The 18,668-nt window shown below is 48.0% G+C and overlaps 2 protein-coding genes across 2 annotated transcripts in view; both read right to left on the bottom strand.

Annotated features, from left to right (window-relative positions):
• Positions 1-13,799, bottom strand: part of LOC135905700 (uncharacterized) — a 37,889-nt gene extending 24,090 nt beyond the window's left edge. Inside the window, exons 1-3 of the mRNA XM_070521230.1 lie at positions 13,796-13,799; positions 13,657-13,725; positions 1,689-2,276 (exon numbers count right to left, since the gene is read on the bottom strand). Of these exons, the coding sequence (XP_070377331.1) occupies positions 1,689-2,276; positions 13,657-13,725; positions 13,796-13,799 (661 nt within the window). The remainder of the gene's footprint in view (positions 1-1,688; positions 2,277-13,656; positions 13,726-13,795) is intronic.
• Positions 1-16,010, bottom strand: part of LOC139047814 (uncharacterized) — a 205,694-nt gene extending 189,684 nt beyond the window's left edge. The window contains exons 1-2 of the mRNA XM_070521948.1: positions 15,973-16,010; positions 15,086-15,319 (exon numbers count right to left, since the gene is read on the bottom strand). Of these exons, the coding sequence (XP_070378049.1) occupies positions 15,086-15,319; positions 15,973-16,010 (272 nt within the window). The remainder of the gene's footprint in view (positions 1-15,085; positions 15,320-15,972) is intronic.
• Between the last annotated feature and the right edge of the window lie 2,658 nt (positions 16,011-18,668).

Consider the following 18,668-nt stretch of genomic DNA (forward strand, 5'->3'; position numbering starts at 1 on the left):
TGAAACCGGAAGGCAACGTTCACACTTGGGAAGCGGCGAGCGGGCGGAAAGGGCAAAGCGGGCGGAAAATCTTTTCCGCGCGGGTCCAAGATGTTCACATTCGTTTCGCCACAGCGGCGCAAATCACGGCCGCTTTCGCCCACATCCATCTAGCCTATGTAAGTTTGTCCGCGTGGTGGCGCTGTTCATCACACCACTTCAAGCAGTGTGTTAATTCATTGACTTATGAGTTACTGAAAGCTACCATTTCACACAACAACACAGCATCCGGTGACGCCGACCGGCTTTCCGCTTCCCCATGGCCAAAAAATCGGTCCGAGAACGATCCGACTGACCGCCTGGTTTTCCGCTCGTTTCGCCGTAAACGGCCGGATTTTGTGAACTTTCTGCCGCCTCCGCCTCGTCCGATACCACGTGTGAGCGTAGCCGAAGACACCGCCAGAATATAATTGCTTATCAAGTCAGCTTGTTGTTAGCAACTAATATGCTACGAATGTGAAACAAGAAGTGTTTTTTTTTTGTTTGAAGACCAGGGTTATATGAAGATAACAGTATCTCTTCTTACATACACAAACGGTTTTCTCATGTATGTTGTCGCAGAAACAGATTTTTTTTGCCAAACTAAAAAAAAATGAGAGTGTTACATTGTGCGGTGGATTGAAAATGTGACGTCGCATCCTGGATTTTCAGCTCCTCTCAGAGTATTGGAAACGCATTTCGCGAGCCTACCAATTTTGCGTAGTTGGTGATGACTCAGTGGTCTCAATCGAAACAGTGCCAACTACTTCAGAAGCTGTTGGCAGTGATATCTATAAACCACTTGCACCCAGTATTGCATGCGTTTGACTTCATATATGTGGTGTCGTAAGTTTTGGTTTACCGCGGGTTGTGTCTTCAGTTACGTCACAGAGGGCTCGTCTATTTGGCGATGTTAGGAAGTGTACGTGATGTCACCAGTGCTTTCACCCACGAATGTGAGCAATGCTTTTGACATCACCAATATACACTCCTTGCAGTCCCATCCGAGTCAGTTCTTGTCGTCAGTGATACGACTACTAAATTAGTTCAGAGTTAATTTTATAAAGGACTGACCGCAATGTGCAATTATTGTACAAGGGGTCTCAGGAGGATAGCCAAGCTTAGTATACTTCCAGCGTTATATCAGACTCATAATTCTGTTTGCTTCGCCGCCGATAAAAGAAGTTTGTTAGACTAGTTTCACATGACGAGCTGCGACAAGGGACGTAGCGACGTCTACTGCGGGTCCGACGGCCATCGTGCTAGCCTTATTAACTACAGTGTTACAGTCAGTGGCTGTCAACGAAGCCCACAAAACGCGGCCCGCTCGTCATTGCGGGGTACCCGAGTGTCTTCCAATGGTAAGCATGCACGCACTTAAGTGATGCGGTTTGTACCGCAGCGAAGGAGCGTTGCGCGCAGTTGATTGGTTTGTAGTTTTCGGCGGAAGAAAAGTATATGCGCAGGCATAGTGCGGCGCGAAATGTGCCTGCGGAGATATTGGACAAGAGTGGTCGTATGCCTGTACGAGTGCTCCGCATCTTCGCGCACAGGCTGAATCCCTTCGTCCGATGACGTGTACAGTCGACGAATGGTACCGTTAATTGCACCATGTGTCTGCCGTGATCAAAAATTTATGAACGCGGAAAAAAAAAGAAACAAGTGCTCACTCGGTTGCGCCGGTGGAGAAGATGGTCGCGTTGGTGAGGGAGCTGGTCCTACCGGTGGAGGAAGTGGTCTTGCCGGTGGAGGTACTGGTCCCCCAGGTGGAGATAGAGGTCCCCCAGATGGCGGAACAGGGCCCCCAGATGGCGGCGCTGGTCCCCCTTGTGGCGAACCCGGTCCCCCAGATGGCGGCGCTGGTCCCCCTTGGGGCACACCTGGTCCCCCAGATGGCGGCGCTGGTCCCCCTTGGGGCACACCTGGTCCCCCAGATGGAGGAGCTCGTCCCCCTTGTGGTGAACCCGGTCCCCCAGATGGCGGCGCTGGTCCCCCTTGGGGCGCGCCTGGCCCCCCAGATTGGGGAGCTGGTCCCTCTTGTTGCGGAACCGGTCCCCCAGATGGAGGTACCGGTCCTCCCGGTACACTTCCTGGTACTACTGATGGAGGAGAGGTCGTCGAGGCTGGCGTTTTAGCTTCTATAATGACTGGTACCGGAGGAGGGAGGCTGCTACCGCCACCACCACCACCACCGCCACCACCGCCACCTCCGCCACCACCGCCAACGCCGCTGTTGCCGAAGTCATCTTGTCCGTCTTCTACGGGTCACAAGGGCAAGAATGTGTCGTCATACAAATGCTTCTCTGACAGAGTATACGAATGACGCAGAAGCTGCGCCTATATTGGCTTACAATTTTTTTCAGTTTTGCAGACACCTTAAAAATCGGCTGATGCTCTTGACGCAATTCTAGACCTTCAACAAGGTTATTGAGAAAAGTGGGCATTACTAGCACGAGAAATCGAAACACACATTCAACTAAGTAACAGGCAGTCGCGAATTAACTTCTTGATTATGTACCATACGGCACATGTGGCACTTTACAAATTGTAGCGGTTGCGTCTTCGTGACGTGTCTAACTCGATTTAATTTGCAGAATGACACCACCTTGGACATATCAGCCAATAATGTCACCACGAAAATTCATGGTTGTTCCACTCACCTTTTAACAAAACGTTCTTTCATGCATTGAATCACAACGCTAACTTGAATGCACGGTTGCAACAGCAACATCGCTTTTGTGGGTGACGGGATAAATTAGCGAGCAGGTCGGTCAGACTTGTACGTAACTAAAATACTGCACTCAAGTTACGCTATCTTAAACAATTTTCATAATATTTTGGTGTCTTGGAAATACATTGAGAGAGGAGTATTTCTGCCGTAACCTAAATGCGCTTCAAGGTTTCCTGTACAGAAGAAAGGCACAACACTGCCTTCCACAGAAACTTGTTCCACCAAGCACCCACGTAGGTGTACCCCGTTGCTCTTATGTTCGTCTTTGATTCATGAAAGAATTTAACTACCCCGCAGGTGGGGAGCGATCACACAACCTTATGCAAAGGTTGTGGTATCGTTCCCCACCTTCTCCAGTAATTTATCGTTTATTTCACTTATTAAGCACAAGTAGTTTTCCCTATGTTGTCCTTGGTGTGTCAGTGTTTGTTGGCTCCCCATGATAGGACTAATAAAAATGGGGCCCCTCAGTAACCCCCTTTCTTCTCGTGTGTGTATATATATCGAAAAGAAAGAAAATACAGGCGCACCAAAAAGATTCTGGAACCATGGACGGTCATCCGCAGCTTCAAGTAAAAATTTTCTAATGGTTATAAGGGAGCCAAACTGTAACGTCTGCGATGGAGACGACGAGCTGCCGTACATCAAAGATGTCATTAGGGGTAACTTGGACAAGAAAGAAAGCGCAGTACAGCCATAAACAGGTGCAGGAACAGAGAAGCCTTAGAGACCAAAATGTATCGTAGAAAACAAGAGGACATGGACGACGATTTCGTGGAGCTGTTGAGGTACATACCTCGAGACAAAGGATTACAAATTGTAAAGGAAGGCCGGAAATACAATCAGGTTGCGGCAACTCACTAAGCACTGATGCAAGGGTGCCATCTGTCTCCAATATTGTTCACGATTCATGTCAAGGGCGTAGGAAGACGACTGGAAATTAGTAAATTAGATTTTGATCACTCACATCCATGATGGGCAAAAGGTGGAGCAGGATGTGGCTGGGCTGACGTATTCGGAGGACATAGTGTACCAGCGAGCAATGCGAGTTATTTACAGAAACTTGCTAATATGAGTGACAGTGCAGCGAAGAATCTAGGCCTGATGTTAACGCAGATAAATCGGGGATTATGATCTTTAATAAAGAGACGAGTGATAACGTGGCACCAGCTCAACGTATAGTCAAGCAATATGTATACCTCGGTGTATACATAAATGAATGAAAGGCCTACTCAAGCATTTACCAAAAATAAAAAAAAATATGAAAGGGTAGCGGAATGCAGCAATACCAAAACATAGAGTGCTGTGAGGCTACAAAAAACACGAGGTGATCCGAGGAATTCGGAAAAAAGTAACCGTGCCAGAGCTAACGTTCGCAAAAGGAATTCTGTGCTATAAATCAGAAATCGTGCCGGCGTTGCAGATTAAACAGACGGTGCTGGGCCGACTGAATTTGGGGGTCTACGGTGAATCCCCACCTACAAAAAAAAGCAGTGCAAGGTGGCTCGGGTTCGGCCTCTTGTGTACTTGGGGAAGCGCAGAGCAAGATTCGTTTTGAAAAAAGGCGAAGGAACATGGATCAAAAGAAATGGTCAGCTCAACTGCACAAACATCTGTGCATCAAAAGCACGCACAGGGAATGACGGAAAAGGTCAATGAAGTCGGTAATCCAGTACACAGTAACTGAAAGCATAAATATACCAAAGGAGGTCGTGAAAAAACGTGAGAAACAGAAACAGTAAATTCGATGCGATGTACGCTAACAGACACGAAGACGGAGATTTACGGAGACGGCGCCAAATAAGCCAGGAGAGACAAATCTGTATGGTAACGCATAGATAAGTGCCTTGCTATTTAAGGCCCGAGCTGGCTGCCTGAACAAAAACTATACCGGAGCAGATATGCGTCACAGGATTAGGCATGAGTGGGCAGCAAAAAACGACTCCGCCAATCGTTATGGAATGCCAAGGTATCCAACCAACGAGACCCGTAAGGAGTGTCCACCTTGGAGAAGCGTTGGTGTTCAAAGAATACGGAAGAATTAGGTGGTCAGCAGGCGAGAAAAGTAAGGGACGATTAGACTGTTGATGTAAAAACAATCAGGGAGAGGACTGAATAGAACCGCAGTCAGGGAAACGCTGGTAAGTTAAGATAGAGATCAGATATAGACAAAAAGGTTAGATAGCGAGAGATGAACTAAAATATGATGAAATCAAGCAAGCTACGGTACCACTTGTCCCCGCCACGTTTCAAAAGGGATACCGATAAATGGCATCATCATCATCATCATCATCATCATCATCATCATCATAGACACATTTATCCCATCTGATGTTCTAGGTTACTCCATGTTCACAGCACCTCTGTTGTCACGCTGGACATGCACTCTTCGAGTCTGCATTGCCGGCCGTGCAGCTACGGGAGTATTGGGCAGAAGAAGCGCTCCCGACGGCAGATCATGTGACCCGGCAACATCGATGGTCCTCGGCTACTATCAGTAGTGAGTGATACTGCTGATGCGTTTGTGCGGGGCGCCACAGCCAGAAGAGTAGTATGGGAGAGAACAACCAAGCATGACATTTTAGGTACGGTAGTGCCATGGCAGTTGTTGCAGGAAAGCCAGTCATCTCTCTCACGACCCATTGTAGTGCAGCGGGTATTCGTTCACGCCGGAAGCCAAGCGAGCGAATGCCGTTGGGATCACACGCATCCTCTTTATTCTCATCTGGTGACGTAAATGCGTTGCCCCTTGCCACTCCCGACACTTGCACACTGGCCATTGCAGCGAATAGAATTCGGCTAAAAAGAAATTCGGCATAAATTACTTCCCCTTAAGCAAGCGTTGGCGGGCGTTTATTGACGCCGAACTGAGATGGCTGTCCACTAGGGTCGGCCTTGTCAAAGCACATGTCATTGCCATGAATCCTCACGCGGCACTCATACAGACCAGGATTATACGGTGCAGGAAAGCTGTAACCACCGACATTCGCCGTTTTGTTTGCCTCACAACGCGAGTGGCAGCTTTCCATAGACACCTTCACTTTAACCGGGCTTGCAAAAGTAGGGGACTCATCCCTCGTTCTCTGCGACTGAACCGGCCTGTACCTTCCAAGTTTGGCCTGAGCGTCGTCGCAAAGGCAGAAAGGCTGTTCTCCAAGCAAGGAGACTGGACTGCCGGAACACAGCTCAGAAACTTGATAACGAGACGTTCTTTGCCCGATGTCGCCTTGAGTTCCGCTGTGCGGACTACTTTGCTGGCATCCAGCTACACGCCAATCATGAGGCCAATATACGGGTGCGCCATGCCGAGTTTACGCACGAAGTCAAACTGCACAGACTCTCGGACACAGCCAAACCCCATCGTCCACAGGGCGGGACTGCGGCGTTACATAACCTGTCTTCGCACAGACTTGAACTTTCTGATGCCTCCGTTCTTGAGCTAGGCCGGAACTTTAATGTTGGTCCTGCCCTGGACATGAGAAAGGTGGTTTGCAGTGTGGAGCACACCGTCATCCAAGTTCATCAGTCTAGAGGCTTTATGACAACTCTGAGATCGCCATTCTCCCTGCTGAAAAGGGGAATGCTACAGTTCTCCTGGACACGACCATGTAGAAAAGAAAAATGCTGGACCTGCTTGACGATCAGAACAGTTATGTCCGGCTCACCCGGAACCCTACCTTGAAGGTACAGTGAGAGCTACTGAAACTCCTAGTGGAGGTGTTTCACTTTGTTTCTTGCAAGCGTAAGTCCCTCTGCAACTCGCTTCTTTGCCGTAATGGTCCGACCCCTGCGCTTTATGGCTTACCAAAGATTCACAAACCTGATGTCCCTTTGCGACTTATACTCGAATTTACGCGTTCCCCCCTGTGAAAGGTATCCAGCTTTCTGCACAGAATTTAGTCCTCTCCAGTCGGATAAGGCACAACGCATTTGCGCAACTCCACCGATTTCGTTGCAAAAGTTCGGGATCTTGTCCTCAACGACGACGACGAGGTGATGGTTTCGTTTGACGTTGTGTGTCAGTTTACTTCCACTCACACTGACATGGCCGTGGAAGTTTGCTGCTGCTCTCGACGCAGATCCGGCTCTACCAGAACGGTCGCCATTTGATGTCCCCGACCTGAAGAGTCTCCTCACTTTTTGCCTGGGCAAGACCTACTGCTGTTTCGATAAGACCGCCTAATAGCAAATGCCCAGCGCACCAATGGTTGCCTTGGTCTCGGTGACCGACGCGAACCTGACAATGGCATGGCTGGAAAGTCGTGCGCTCACTTCTTTCAGCCCAACGACAAGAATTTGTCTACGCTACGTTGATGATTGTTTTTGCGCAGTCAAGTGCTGCGGTTTGGAAGCTTTCACCAGGCATCTAAACAATCAAGCAGATTCCATTCAGTTCACGGATGAGATGGAGACGGACCACAAACTGCCTTTTTTTGGACGTATTGGTGAAAAGAAGCAATGGTACGCTTTCTTTAACGTGTTCAGAAAGAGTAGACACACTGGCCGGTACCTGTACTTCTTGTCCGCGCACCCTGAAGCTCACGAGAGGTCAGTAGTTGCCTCCCTGTGTGGCCGTGCGAGCCGCATTTGCACGAAACCCGAAGACATAAATTCCACCCGCCGTGGTTGCTCAGTGGCTATGGCGTTGGGCTGCTGAGCACCAGGTCGCGGGATCGAATCCAGGCCACGGCGGCCGCATTTCAATGGGGGTGATATGCGAAAACACCCGTGTACTTAACACCCGGTGCAAGTTATAGAACCCCAGGTGGTCGGAATTTCCGGAGTCCTTCACTACGGCGTGCCTCACAATCAGAAAGTCGCTTTGGCACGCAAAGCTCTATAATTTAATTTATTTTTAAAGACTCAAATTCCGACGTGCAGATAATCCGGAAAGATCTTTCGTCAAGCGGTTACCACCCTGGGTTCATGAATGCCGTGGAGCACCGTTTGTTTGGAGAAACGTTGGGCACTCCCGACTTGAACCGTTTCCAAGCCGGCATTGGCCGTTTGAAGAAACTAGGTTCCATTCATTACATTCAGATAAGTTTTGCTTGGTTGGTGTACATCTTTCTTTGTGACGTCTCATCCCTACCAGAGGGGCTTCCGTCAAGCTCTCTATTACAGCTTCTTAGAAGCCTTCGATACGCTTCCTTTAGAAAAAGTTAGTAAAATTCAATTTATTTCGTTTTGTGAAAGGAAAGAGTCGACTCATCCATAATTTCAGTGCTTACCGGAATCACTCGTTCCAACGAGGAGAAAGATCACCAGGCAGGCTATCCCCAGGGATATCAGGCAGAGTACAGCAGCCACATATATGCTCCGGTTCTCGTCCTCCCTGCAAGGTATTTCGCACGTCTTCAATAATAGCGAAATAGTTTTACGCTTCGGCAGGAGATCGTTGTGATAAGGTAAGAAGTAATGTCCCTTTCAATCAATCAATAATAAATAATAATTTAATAAATCGATGAACCAAATTTATTCGTGCGTCAAATAAAATACAGGGGTAAAAAAATGTTGCACTTTCGCCCGAAAGGCGAAGCACGGATTGCGATAGCAAATTAGTCAATAGCTGCGCGAAGTAAGGATGGTAGTTTTATCAGGCGTATTAGCTTGTAAACATTCGCTGACTAACTAAATAAACAATGATATTATGCGTAATCGGGAATGAACGAGGACGCAGAAAGGGACAGACACACAGAGTGTGTCTGTTTCTTTTTACGTCCTCGTTCAGTCGCGCTTACACATGCTATCACGTGTTCAAACCAGCTAGCTCACCAACGTGTTTTAACTAAATTAGCAAGCATGGTGTCATGCGCGCACAGGTAAGGGATGAACCCATCTAGCTCTATGAGTGCGGAAAATCACGGTCAGAATGTTGGAGTGAGGAATCGCGGCAGCAGAAGCGGATGAATCGACCGTGATGCATCTCTCGCTTCAACTTGAACGAAAAGTGAAAAGCATGACACATACGAAGCTACCGGCACTTCGCGCACTCTGCAAACCTTGCAGGCCGCTTTGAAGATAGGCCCGCGCGGGAGCGCACTTCGACCACGTCGCAGCTCGCGTTCGAGATACGGTGCCCGCCCGGCTGCGCTGTGAGCAGCATCCGCCGGAAAAGAGCGCCCCTCCACCACCCTCTCTCGCCTCACCCTCGTGCCTCGCCTGCGACTGGACACGGCACGCTTCCGGTCCTAAAAACCCTTAAGCTTCATGAAGTAGTGCCACGCTTTGAACAAAGCCGCCTCCTCCTCGCGCAATCTGGCCGAAGCCGCGCCGCGGCGCTATTGGCCTAATAGCATCACGTGGGCCCCCACGCCGTGCATCAGCGCCATTTTTGCTCGAGAAGCGTCTGCGGAGTGGCAAGGAGCGCATGTCGGCGCCGTTGCTACGCTCGAGCAATGTAGGCGGCGCCACGGTCGAGGAGTGAGCGTGAAAGAGAGGAGAAACGAGGAGGAGGGAAGGCGGAGGAGGAGAGCGTCGCTACTTTACGAAGTTGAAGGGTCTTTATCCGGTTCGCCCTTCCTCGCTTGCACACGCGAGACTGGGCCGCGTTTTCCGGCTCACCCTCGCTCGCTTTCACTCGCACATACAGAATGCGGCGCGCCGCGACGATTTTATCGCCCTTCGAATTTATACGGAACATCACGGCGACGGCAGAAATGCGCCTGGATTGCCCATACAATTGCTATCGCAGTAAAGAAAATTACCGGCCGATCAGGCACCTTGAGTGGTTCTCACCTCCATGCGTTTGAGTAGCAACATTTCAGAGTACACAAATTCGTAGGTATGTAACAAATAACAAACGCCATCGACAGAAATAAAAGTGTCACTCTTACCATTTGGCCCTCTGTCTCAACCATATGACCCGTACGGGGAGCTTATTGACGGCTTCTTATTGAGGACCGAGAACTTACTATTCCTTCAGACGGCTACGACCTTAGCCAGTCGTTCCATAGCTCACTCGCCGGTCGCGCCTAGCTGTCGTTGATAATAATGGTTTCCATGCACAATTACTTTATATATTTTATGATAATAGGCTTTAATATTGGGAGCCGAAGCTCCCTCGTATTCGTTTTCCTTCCTGCATGACCTGAAACAATGCATCCAACCGAGCGCTGTCTGTGTGAAAGGAGAAATCGTTTGTCTGCCTCGACCGGGCCACGCAGGTGGTATTTATTTGAAATAAGTGAAAGGGATTACCCTGGAACACTTACAAAATTATATTATGCGGTTTTACGTGCCAAAACGGCGACATGATTATGAGATTATGTGGAATAATTTTGACCACCTCATGTTCTTTAACGTGCCCCGATGCACGAGGCACGGGTGTTCTTGCATTACGCCTCCAGCGAAATGCGGCCTCCGCGGCTAGGATTATATTGTTCTGGTTCTTCGTGCTCATCTTTTTCTGTTCATTTTTCGCGTTATTTCCACATTAGCTCGGCCGCAACGAGTTAGTGCTTCGAATGTTCAGCAGGTGTCAGGGGGCCTTCAAAGGCCACGGCAACCACTGGTTACCTCTTTCTGTTTAGTAAGAACCAACGCATCTTTCACCTTGCTCTTGCTCTTGTTCGTTCAAGGGTGTTTTGATAGGCAATTCCGCTCGACACGGCGTGCGAGTGCTGCTACCTGGCGGCGTCTTCGAGCACTGACTATCTCTTAGTAACGGAGAGGTATAGTATTTATTGCTTGCAAGTGTCAGTGAGTCTAGTGGTGGGACTTAATAAGCCTTCTGAACAGCTGAATCCGCATTACACTAGACAAGGGATACGCTCGTACATGATCGTCCCCATGTAGCATCGAAAGGAGGGCTAACGTTAAAGGCTAGCTGAGCTAACGTTATGCAATGTAGAGCCAATATATGCATAAGCTGGTTTAAGAGACACACGTGCCGAGCAAGGTGTCACGTAATATTCACGGCGTTTTACGTTCCAAAATTTGAAAAAAAAATTACATCAGCAATACATTTGGGATTATCGGAGCTACTACGTAGATCTTTAGGGATGGCACGCTATAGCCGTATTGATGGAGCGTTTAGGATCCGGAAACGGCAAGCGACCTCGATGTGCGCGATGGGTGCGAGAGTCCTGATATGCTAACTGCCGGATCACTAATGACTGCACGATTGCACAAGTCTCTGGTAAAACAACGTCACTAGGGCAACTCGCATTGGCAGATCACGCAATACTCTTGCGACAACTCCGTATTACGCCTTACCCAGGATCCACACCTAAAGAAATGGTAAAGAAAGGAGGGGTGAGAAAGGATATGGTACTTGAGAAGGACAATATAGTGAGCAAGTACGTAAGTTTGAGCAAGAGAAATTAACCCAACACCATGTTTTGTCTTGGTGAAAAGGCAGGCGTTTGAAATGATGTATTGAACAGCTCGACACACACAACACAGTAAAGATATACACAGCTTTCTTCTGGGTTGAGCGTTGTACGACTGGCCGAGCCGCAACACCGTTGTTGTTCTTACTTCACGGAATGCAGCAGGGAATAGGAAGGTCGATTGCAATCGAAAGTGCACATTTCAATTACAAATACCAACGCTTTTGCCTATTGAACCAGTGACAATAATCATCAGGGAGAAAGTGCGCAACCAACAATCGCAGCACGTCGGGACATATCAAGCGTGCAGTCAATGACAACCAGACAGGTGGGTCGTTATTGTTAGTGTTGTGAAGCAAGAAGCTCATCATTAAGGATTTAGTCTTTGAATTCTTGAAGATTCGCTGGTTTAACACGAAGGACATTCGATCGGTACGAAGTGCCGTAATTTGTACGTGATGATTTGTTTGTGTAGGTATTTATTTCTGCCGGGCGGCGGGTCTGAATAAACCCCCTGCGCAGATGAAGTCTCATTACACCTATATAATTTCCTACACAAGCGATTCATACGTATCCTTTTAAACATACTAAGTAGAATCAAAGCACTTACGGTTGACATGTCTGTTGAAACGTTTTTAACCGCTAGCCTATACTGGAAGAGTAATGACGAAAGTGCACCGGAATGTGAAATAGCAGTTCAGATCTAACCGTTGCTATGAAATCAGTGAATGCCTCAATAAGGATTTGTCAGAAAGAACAGGGCGCAGTATCTCCTTCTCGGGTGGGAAATGCGCGTCAATGTTTGTGAAAGAATTTGGATCCTCTGCAGACAAAAAAAAAAAGAAGAAACAGATGGTAAAGCATTGTGATTGCTCTTTCTAGGAAAAGCAATTCGAAACTCGATGCCTGGCGACATCCTGTATTTACACTCGGAAAATATCACTCAATGCTTGTAGGGCTGTCCGTGGTTTGTGCTCTAATCTGCCTTGTTTGTTCAATAACAACCAGATTTCTTCCTATTTTTGTTCTTTACTATACGCAGCCCGGTGGTTTTATCAGCAAAAATATATGAATAAATAAACAAGCTACAATACTTACTCGACATCTCGCTGAAACCAATGCCTAAATGAAAACGGAGGAGAAATAATTCAATTGCAAGGGATGGTGTGCGCATGCATGAACATCTCGATGCGTTGCATATCGAAACGAATTTATGGTAAGAAGGCTCCACCCTTAAATAAAAAAAATTAATGAATGGAGCTTTCGCCGTATGAGAGCACGCTATGAAGATTAATGTCAATAAAAACAAATTGAAAACGCATCAGGCACGGCGAAATGTCTTAGACAGGCTGGCAGGACTTTCGTGAAGTAAACTTATACTTGTCAGTGGCTGCCCTGTGATTCTCGACAAACGACAGAACTGACACTGACAAAGAGACTGATCTAGACTCTAGATAGTGGAATGATGTTACATCGCACCGAAGATAATGAAGTGGAGGTACTGGACAGCTGGCCAGCATTCAATGCCACCTTTGCAGATTTCCAGCGACACCATGTGACGACGTTCCACCTGGTTCATAAAAGTTGCACGGCAAGACTGACAGGGCCGCTTTAGTCGAGGATGGCGTTTGCATGAAAACGTCGGCCAGCCTATCCGAGATGGCTAACCCTGATCGATATCCATTAGCAGCGAACAAATTGGCTTTGTCAGACTCGGTGCTAATCTTGTCCGCGCCTGCCACGGTTGCCGAGTTGCTATGGCGACCTGCTGCTGAGCGCGAGGTCGCGGGTGCGGCTCCCTGTCGTGGCGATTACTTTGCGATGTGAACGAAACGTGAGAGATGATAATGTCAGGAGAATTCGGTGCATGGTGAAGAGCCAACAGGCGGTCAAGATTATTACGGAACACTTTACTATATATGGCATCCCTCATGACTGACTGCGCGGTTTGGAAGACGTCATGATGTAATGTAATCTTAAATGATATCCGGTTCGGATATGGTTCGCCGCGTGTCATCAGACACGTATGTCGATACAGATAACGATCAGTTAAGGGAAAATGAGACATTTACTTAATCGTAGCAATTGCTATGATGGAAACCTTTGTAGCAATTGGGTTTCCTGTGTAGCAATTGCTACGATTAGGTGGATATCTCATTTTCCCTTACTTCTCTCCACCTTGCGGGTTTCCGCGGAGCGAGTACGTAAACCCTAGCCTTTGGTTCAAGTTGTTGTCAAATTCGACTACGGCCTGCTTTCTGCTAGCGGCATGGCTAGCTCATATGGTAGCGCGGCTGCCCCGGAATGGCGATAGTCCCGGGCTCGAGTCCCGGACCAGGACGAATTTTCCTTCAGTTGTGAGGTTATTCTTTCGAGGAAACCGTTTGGGCTTCCTTCGTAGTCATTGGTACGATTAGGTGGATGTCTCATTTCCCCTTGATTACTCCTCTCCACTTTGCGGGTTTTCGCAGAACGATTAGGTGAGATAACGATTACGTGAGATAACCATCAGCTACTCATATCACAGTTCTTTCTGAACGTAATTCCAGTTGGAGAAATAAACGTCACGCTTACCCGACATCGCTGCACTTTCCACAGTGCTTGACATAGCAGACGGGGACGACTCGAACCCAGACGAATCTTCTGGAAACCAAAAGAAGCGGGCAGCTCAGAGATGGCACAGTCCGTGCAAATCGACGTAACATTAACCTACCCATTGTTTAGCGTTCTTGGACGTTCGTTGGGTGACGAAGAGTGGGCGAGGCTGTGAAATGAGCCGACAGCCCGTGGTCAGGCGAAGTCGATTTTCAACAGATGATCAAGAACGGAGCGCTGCGCAAACAGTGCGTTTCTGATAACCCGCAATGTGTTAGGGACGCCGCGTGCTCAATTTTAGCCGAGCGGTTGCATGCCTTAGCTGTGATGGCCACGGTGCGTGCGTACGTTTTTGTAGCATTCGCTGGAAACGAAGCCGAAGCGAGCTGAGATCTGGACGATATGTAGTCGGTGATGGGATGTAGAACATGTACTACACATGCGAGATTAGCCGCGTTTGCACGAATTAGACGGTGGCACATTGCATCATCTTTCTAACGAATCTAATTCGTGCGGGCAAGGACCATGCTTTGGGGAAGACACGTCGCTCTATTCACCTTTGGCGAATTTGAAAAATCCTGCTTTTGATGTGTTTCACCCCAACGTAAGTCGTTTCCGGGACAAACATGCCTACGTAGGGACAATTTATTTCCAACATTCAATAGAGCGAAGGAGCGACGCTATACAATAACTTTTTTTCTTGGGTGAGTTGGTGTTTGCTGAACGACACGATATTATAGGGCTAAACAACAGAAGATTCTAAGAGACAGAAAGAAGAGAAGGTGTGAGAACATGCGAGATGAAGAGAAGATGTATAGCGCCGTCTTCGTTTCTGTCTGTCCCTTACAATCGTTGTTTCCCGGTTTTTCGCGCTACACTATCATGTCGCAGAGCTATGCTACATTTAGACCAAATCACTGCAGGCGTAATGTCGGCGCGATACTTGAAAGGCTGGAAATTTCTAGTCAGTGAAGTATCAGCTTCTCTGCTAGCACTGTGAAGATGGGCAGCGTTGAATATTAGCTATGCAATTGTCAAGGAACTGAGACGCTGTGTGCACTAGATATCGAGAGAAGAGGCAAGTCTCTACTGTTGCGCAGACATGCAAAACGAATAGCTTTTGAAGTGATCTTATCTTCATGGCGTCTGATTTCATGCGCAGGGTTCCAAATGGTGGACCTGCTTTTTTAAAACAGGAGAAACTATACGTTATTGTGAGTCCGCTAATTTCGTAACCTCACGAGCCGAACGGAGCCGAAGTTCTGATACGTGACGTGTGTTGCGTACGATCAGAGATGTGTTGAGACGCGTCGGAGTTCCCTTGGCATATCGGCTTATCAGCGGCCGCGAGGCAAGAAGCCGATAACAGGGCCTGCAAAAGGAGCGTCTCCATAAAGAAAGGACCCACCCTGAGAGCCACCGGGGCTCACGCTGACGTGTCCCGGTGGGCGGCAGCCGAATTTCTGCGCCGAGAGGGCAAGACTGCAAGGACGATAGCCGATGAGACCGGGTGGTAGGACTGGGCACGGGACCAGAGCGAAGGCCCGCCGAGCTGCGTGACCGTTGCCGGACAGTAACGGGCCAAATAGAACGCTTCCGCGTGCCTGTCTGCAGGTGCTCGCTCGTGCTAGCGGAAACGGCACTGTTGGTTTCTTGGACCCCCGACGAAATGACGCAACGCAATGAGGACAGTTTACCATGAAAATGGGTTACATTTAGGAGAGATACATCTTTTTTTAAGGATAATAAAACTCGATAAGTTGACGTGGTTGTTGGTGGTATTAAGTCTGTGGGTCGTGCCCACTATGGGAGTTTGCAAATACACAGTTTGACGTTTGAAAGTGACAGTCGAAATGAAGAAAACTTACAACAATGGTCCTTCAATACCCGAACGCAGTTCCCCACCAGGGAGAATTAGAAGATTTGGTTAATCTATGTTTCTGGATATGGGGAATGGATCTGTATGAAAAAAATAACTAAGTGGCATTTGAATTAAACATATTTGGTATAGTAAGTAACTTTAGTAAATGGTGTGCTGAACTATCCACAAGTGAGAATCTTCAGCGCATCAAAGCGCCGTGCTATATGCTATGGATAACTTCTTCCGTGCTTACAAATCGTAACGTTTAGTATATGCAATTTAGTGTAGCATATACGATGCATGGTCATTAGAGCAGACAGCTTACAAAGGCTTAGTTTGCCTGTTTTCGCGGGCAAATTACCAACAGGAGGAGGAGGAGGAGGAAAAGTAAACTTTATTTTAGGACACCAGATGTGAGATCTAGGACTCTCTACCTAGGTGACGGCTTCGAGCCCTTGGGCCCTGGCGGCATCGTCGGCCAGCTGGATTGCCTTAAGCTTTTCGCAATGCCGCAATGGTCGCATTTTGCCGCAATGGTTACATTGCGTAAGGAGTAGGCGTTGTTTAATATTATATACTTGATACAGTTTTATCAGGAGATAACGGTATATCCTAAGGTCACAAGTGTATGTTTCGTGTGGCCGCTTGGAAAAAAATGTGCGTGGGCTGTTCCTTTTGTAAATACATATATGTGACACTGAGAAAAATAGAGATAGAGTTAGAGAGCACTTATTTCAAGCATCAAGGTGGTTGCTTGTGGCACTGACGAGCACTTTTTTCAACTCCTTTTTGCCGCATTTCGATGGGGGCAAAGTGCGAAAACACCCGTGTACCTAGATTTAGGTGCACGTTAAAGAACCCCAGCTGGTCCGAATTGCCAAGAGTCTCCCGCTACGTCTTGCCCCATAATGAGATCGTGGTTATGGCACGTAAAACTGCTTAGTTTATTGTTAATTCGCGAATCCCTCTTTTGACTGTGCGGATAGCTATGTTCTTGGACGAAACCGCGCAAGCGCAGCTGAGGAGCCTGGTCGGCATTTGTTGATTTTCCGTATTACGCCCGCAGTCTATAAGAAGTATTGTTGCGTAGATTTGAGTACTTGCATGCTAGAAAACCCGCATTCACTTTTGTACGTGGCATTGGTTCAAATTTATTCTTTAGTGCCCATCATCAAGAAAATTGAGAATTTTCATTTTCGCTAGCCGCCTTAAATAATTCTGAATTTTTACGTGCTAAAATCATGATCTTATTATCAGGGATCCACATTTGCGTCCAACTTCTTTAATCTTGCATGGTTACTGACGCAGTTTCTACGAGGGTGACCCGGTCGTAAAACAAGAACTTAGCTTTGCAGGACTTGTACCCCGTATTAGAATGCGGGACCAAGCAGTTTGATTAAAATACTCGACACGTTGTTGAGAAAACGCGCGCAAACGGACCATGTGACCTCATTTCCACCTCCCCCTGGAGGACCCGAACTACTCGTGCCTTTTACAGGCTGAGCGCCGGAGATGATCTCTCCACGGCGCCACCGCCCACTTCATGCACATCTCACATTATTCCACCGTGGGCGCAAACACTGGCGAGCTGGCAGGCAGCAGACCCCTGCGCAAGTTGTCCATACTCTAAAGAAAAATTAATTAAGGCCACCTGGTGTTGGCGCCGTAGACTACTGGCTGCAATGGAATTCGGAGCAACTGCACGGGCATCTAAAATACAAGCGGATGTGGCATGGCCATATTTTCGAATCTCGGAAGCCATGGCTAAGTGGAGCGCTCTTTGAGGAAAAGCCGGCAGATGGCAAGAGTGATCTGCGGCGTCGACAGGATGGATGGATGGATGGATGTTATGAGCGCCCCCTTTGGAACGGGGTGGTGGGTTGCGCCACCAAGCTCTTCCTATTATACTGCTTAACGTCCTACCGAAGTTAAACAATAAAAAAATAAAAAAGATAAACACTACGAACTTCCACATCCAAATTTTCTGATCCCCTATTGCTAACTGGGGTTTTGTACGTCTCCGTTTTTTGTCGTTTCCCTACTTTTCGCCCTCCTATCGCATCTTACTAATGCCTATTGCGGACCTGTTTACTTTTCCACTGCTCCCGCTGAACCCAAGGGTTTCAAGGAGGCCAGTGGTGCCTAAATCGACCGCTGGGTAGACGTCTTCACATTCTAATAAAACATGCTCCATAGTTTCCCTAGCTTTACCGCAGCAAGCACATGCTTCTTGTTCCTTCTTATATGTCGATTTATAGGTGCATGTTCTAAGGCATCCCGATCTCGCTTCGGAAAGTAATGAGCTTCCCTTTGAGCTATCATGAATTGTTTCTTTCCTGATTTCGTGTTTTCCTCTTAAGTATTTACTCATGGCAGGTGTCGGCGTTTCGCATGCTTCAAACGGGGTCATTTCCCTCCAGGGGCAGATTCAGTCACTTCTCGCCTAATGTAGAACCCCACTGTCCAGACTGTGGGGAGGCGTACTGCTCCTTGTCCCATATGCTCTGGCAATGACCTGCGTTACGCAGCTCATCGCTAACCACTCTAACCGACTGGGAGGCAGCCCTTAAGAGCGGCGACCTCTCAGAGCAACTACGGGCTGTCCAGAGGGCCTGCGACAGGGCGGAGTACCACGATCTTCCGACCCCGACGTGGGTGCGGCCCGCGACGGCTACGGGGACTCCCTGAAAAGGGAGGTACCCTAACGCCGGTTCCTCAGGACCATTAATAAAGTTCTTTGTCTGTGTGTCTGTTCCTTTCCATTGGCGCCACCCATGTGACTATTTCAGCCTCTCTGACTTTCCGCTTGACCGTCTTTGTTGCTCTGTTGCCCACTCGACAGGGTACATACATGCTGGAAAGCTTCCTAGTTCTTTTCCTCCACTGTGAATCGGTGTTTTTCCTGTACCTGAACACTCTCCTAGCCGATTTACTTTCTTCCATATTCCTCAGGCGTTCTTCATAATCAATTTTACTGCGCGCTTCCCTCACTTCAAAACTAGTCCAGCCCATATCACCCTGCACAGCTTCATTTGTAGTCTTCCCGTGAGCGCCCAATGCGAGGCGACCCACCGACCTTTGCTTCCCATCGAGTCCTGATTGTACCTCTGATTTAAAGCAAACAACCGCA

The sequence above is a fragment of the Dermacentor albipictus genome, chromosome 7, assembly GCF_038994185.2.
Source record: "Dermacentor albipictus isolate Rhodes 1998 colony chromosome 7, USDA_Dalb.pri_finalv2, whole genome shotgun sequence".
NCBI classification, from domain to species: domain Eukaryota; kingdom Metazoa; phylum Arthropoda; class Arachnida; order Ixodida; family Ixodidae; genus Dermacentor; species Dermacentor albipictus.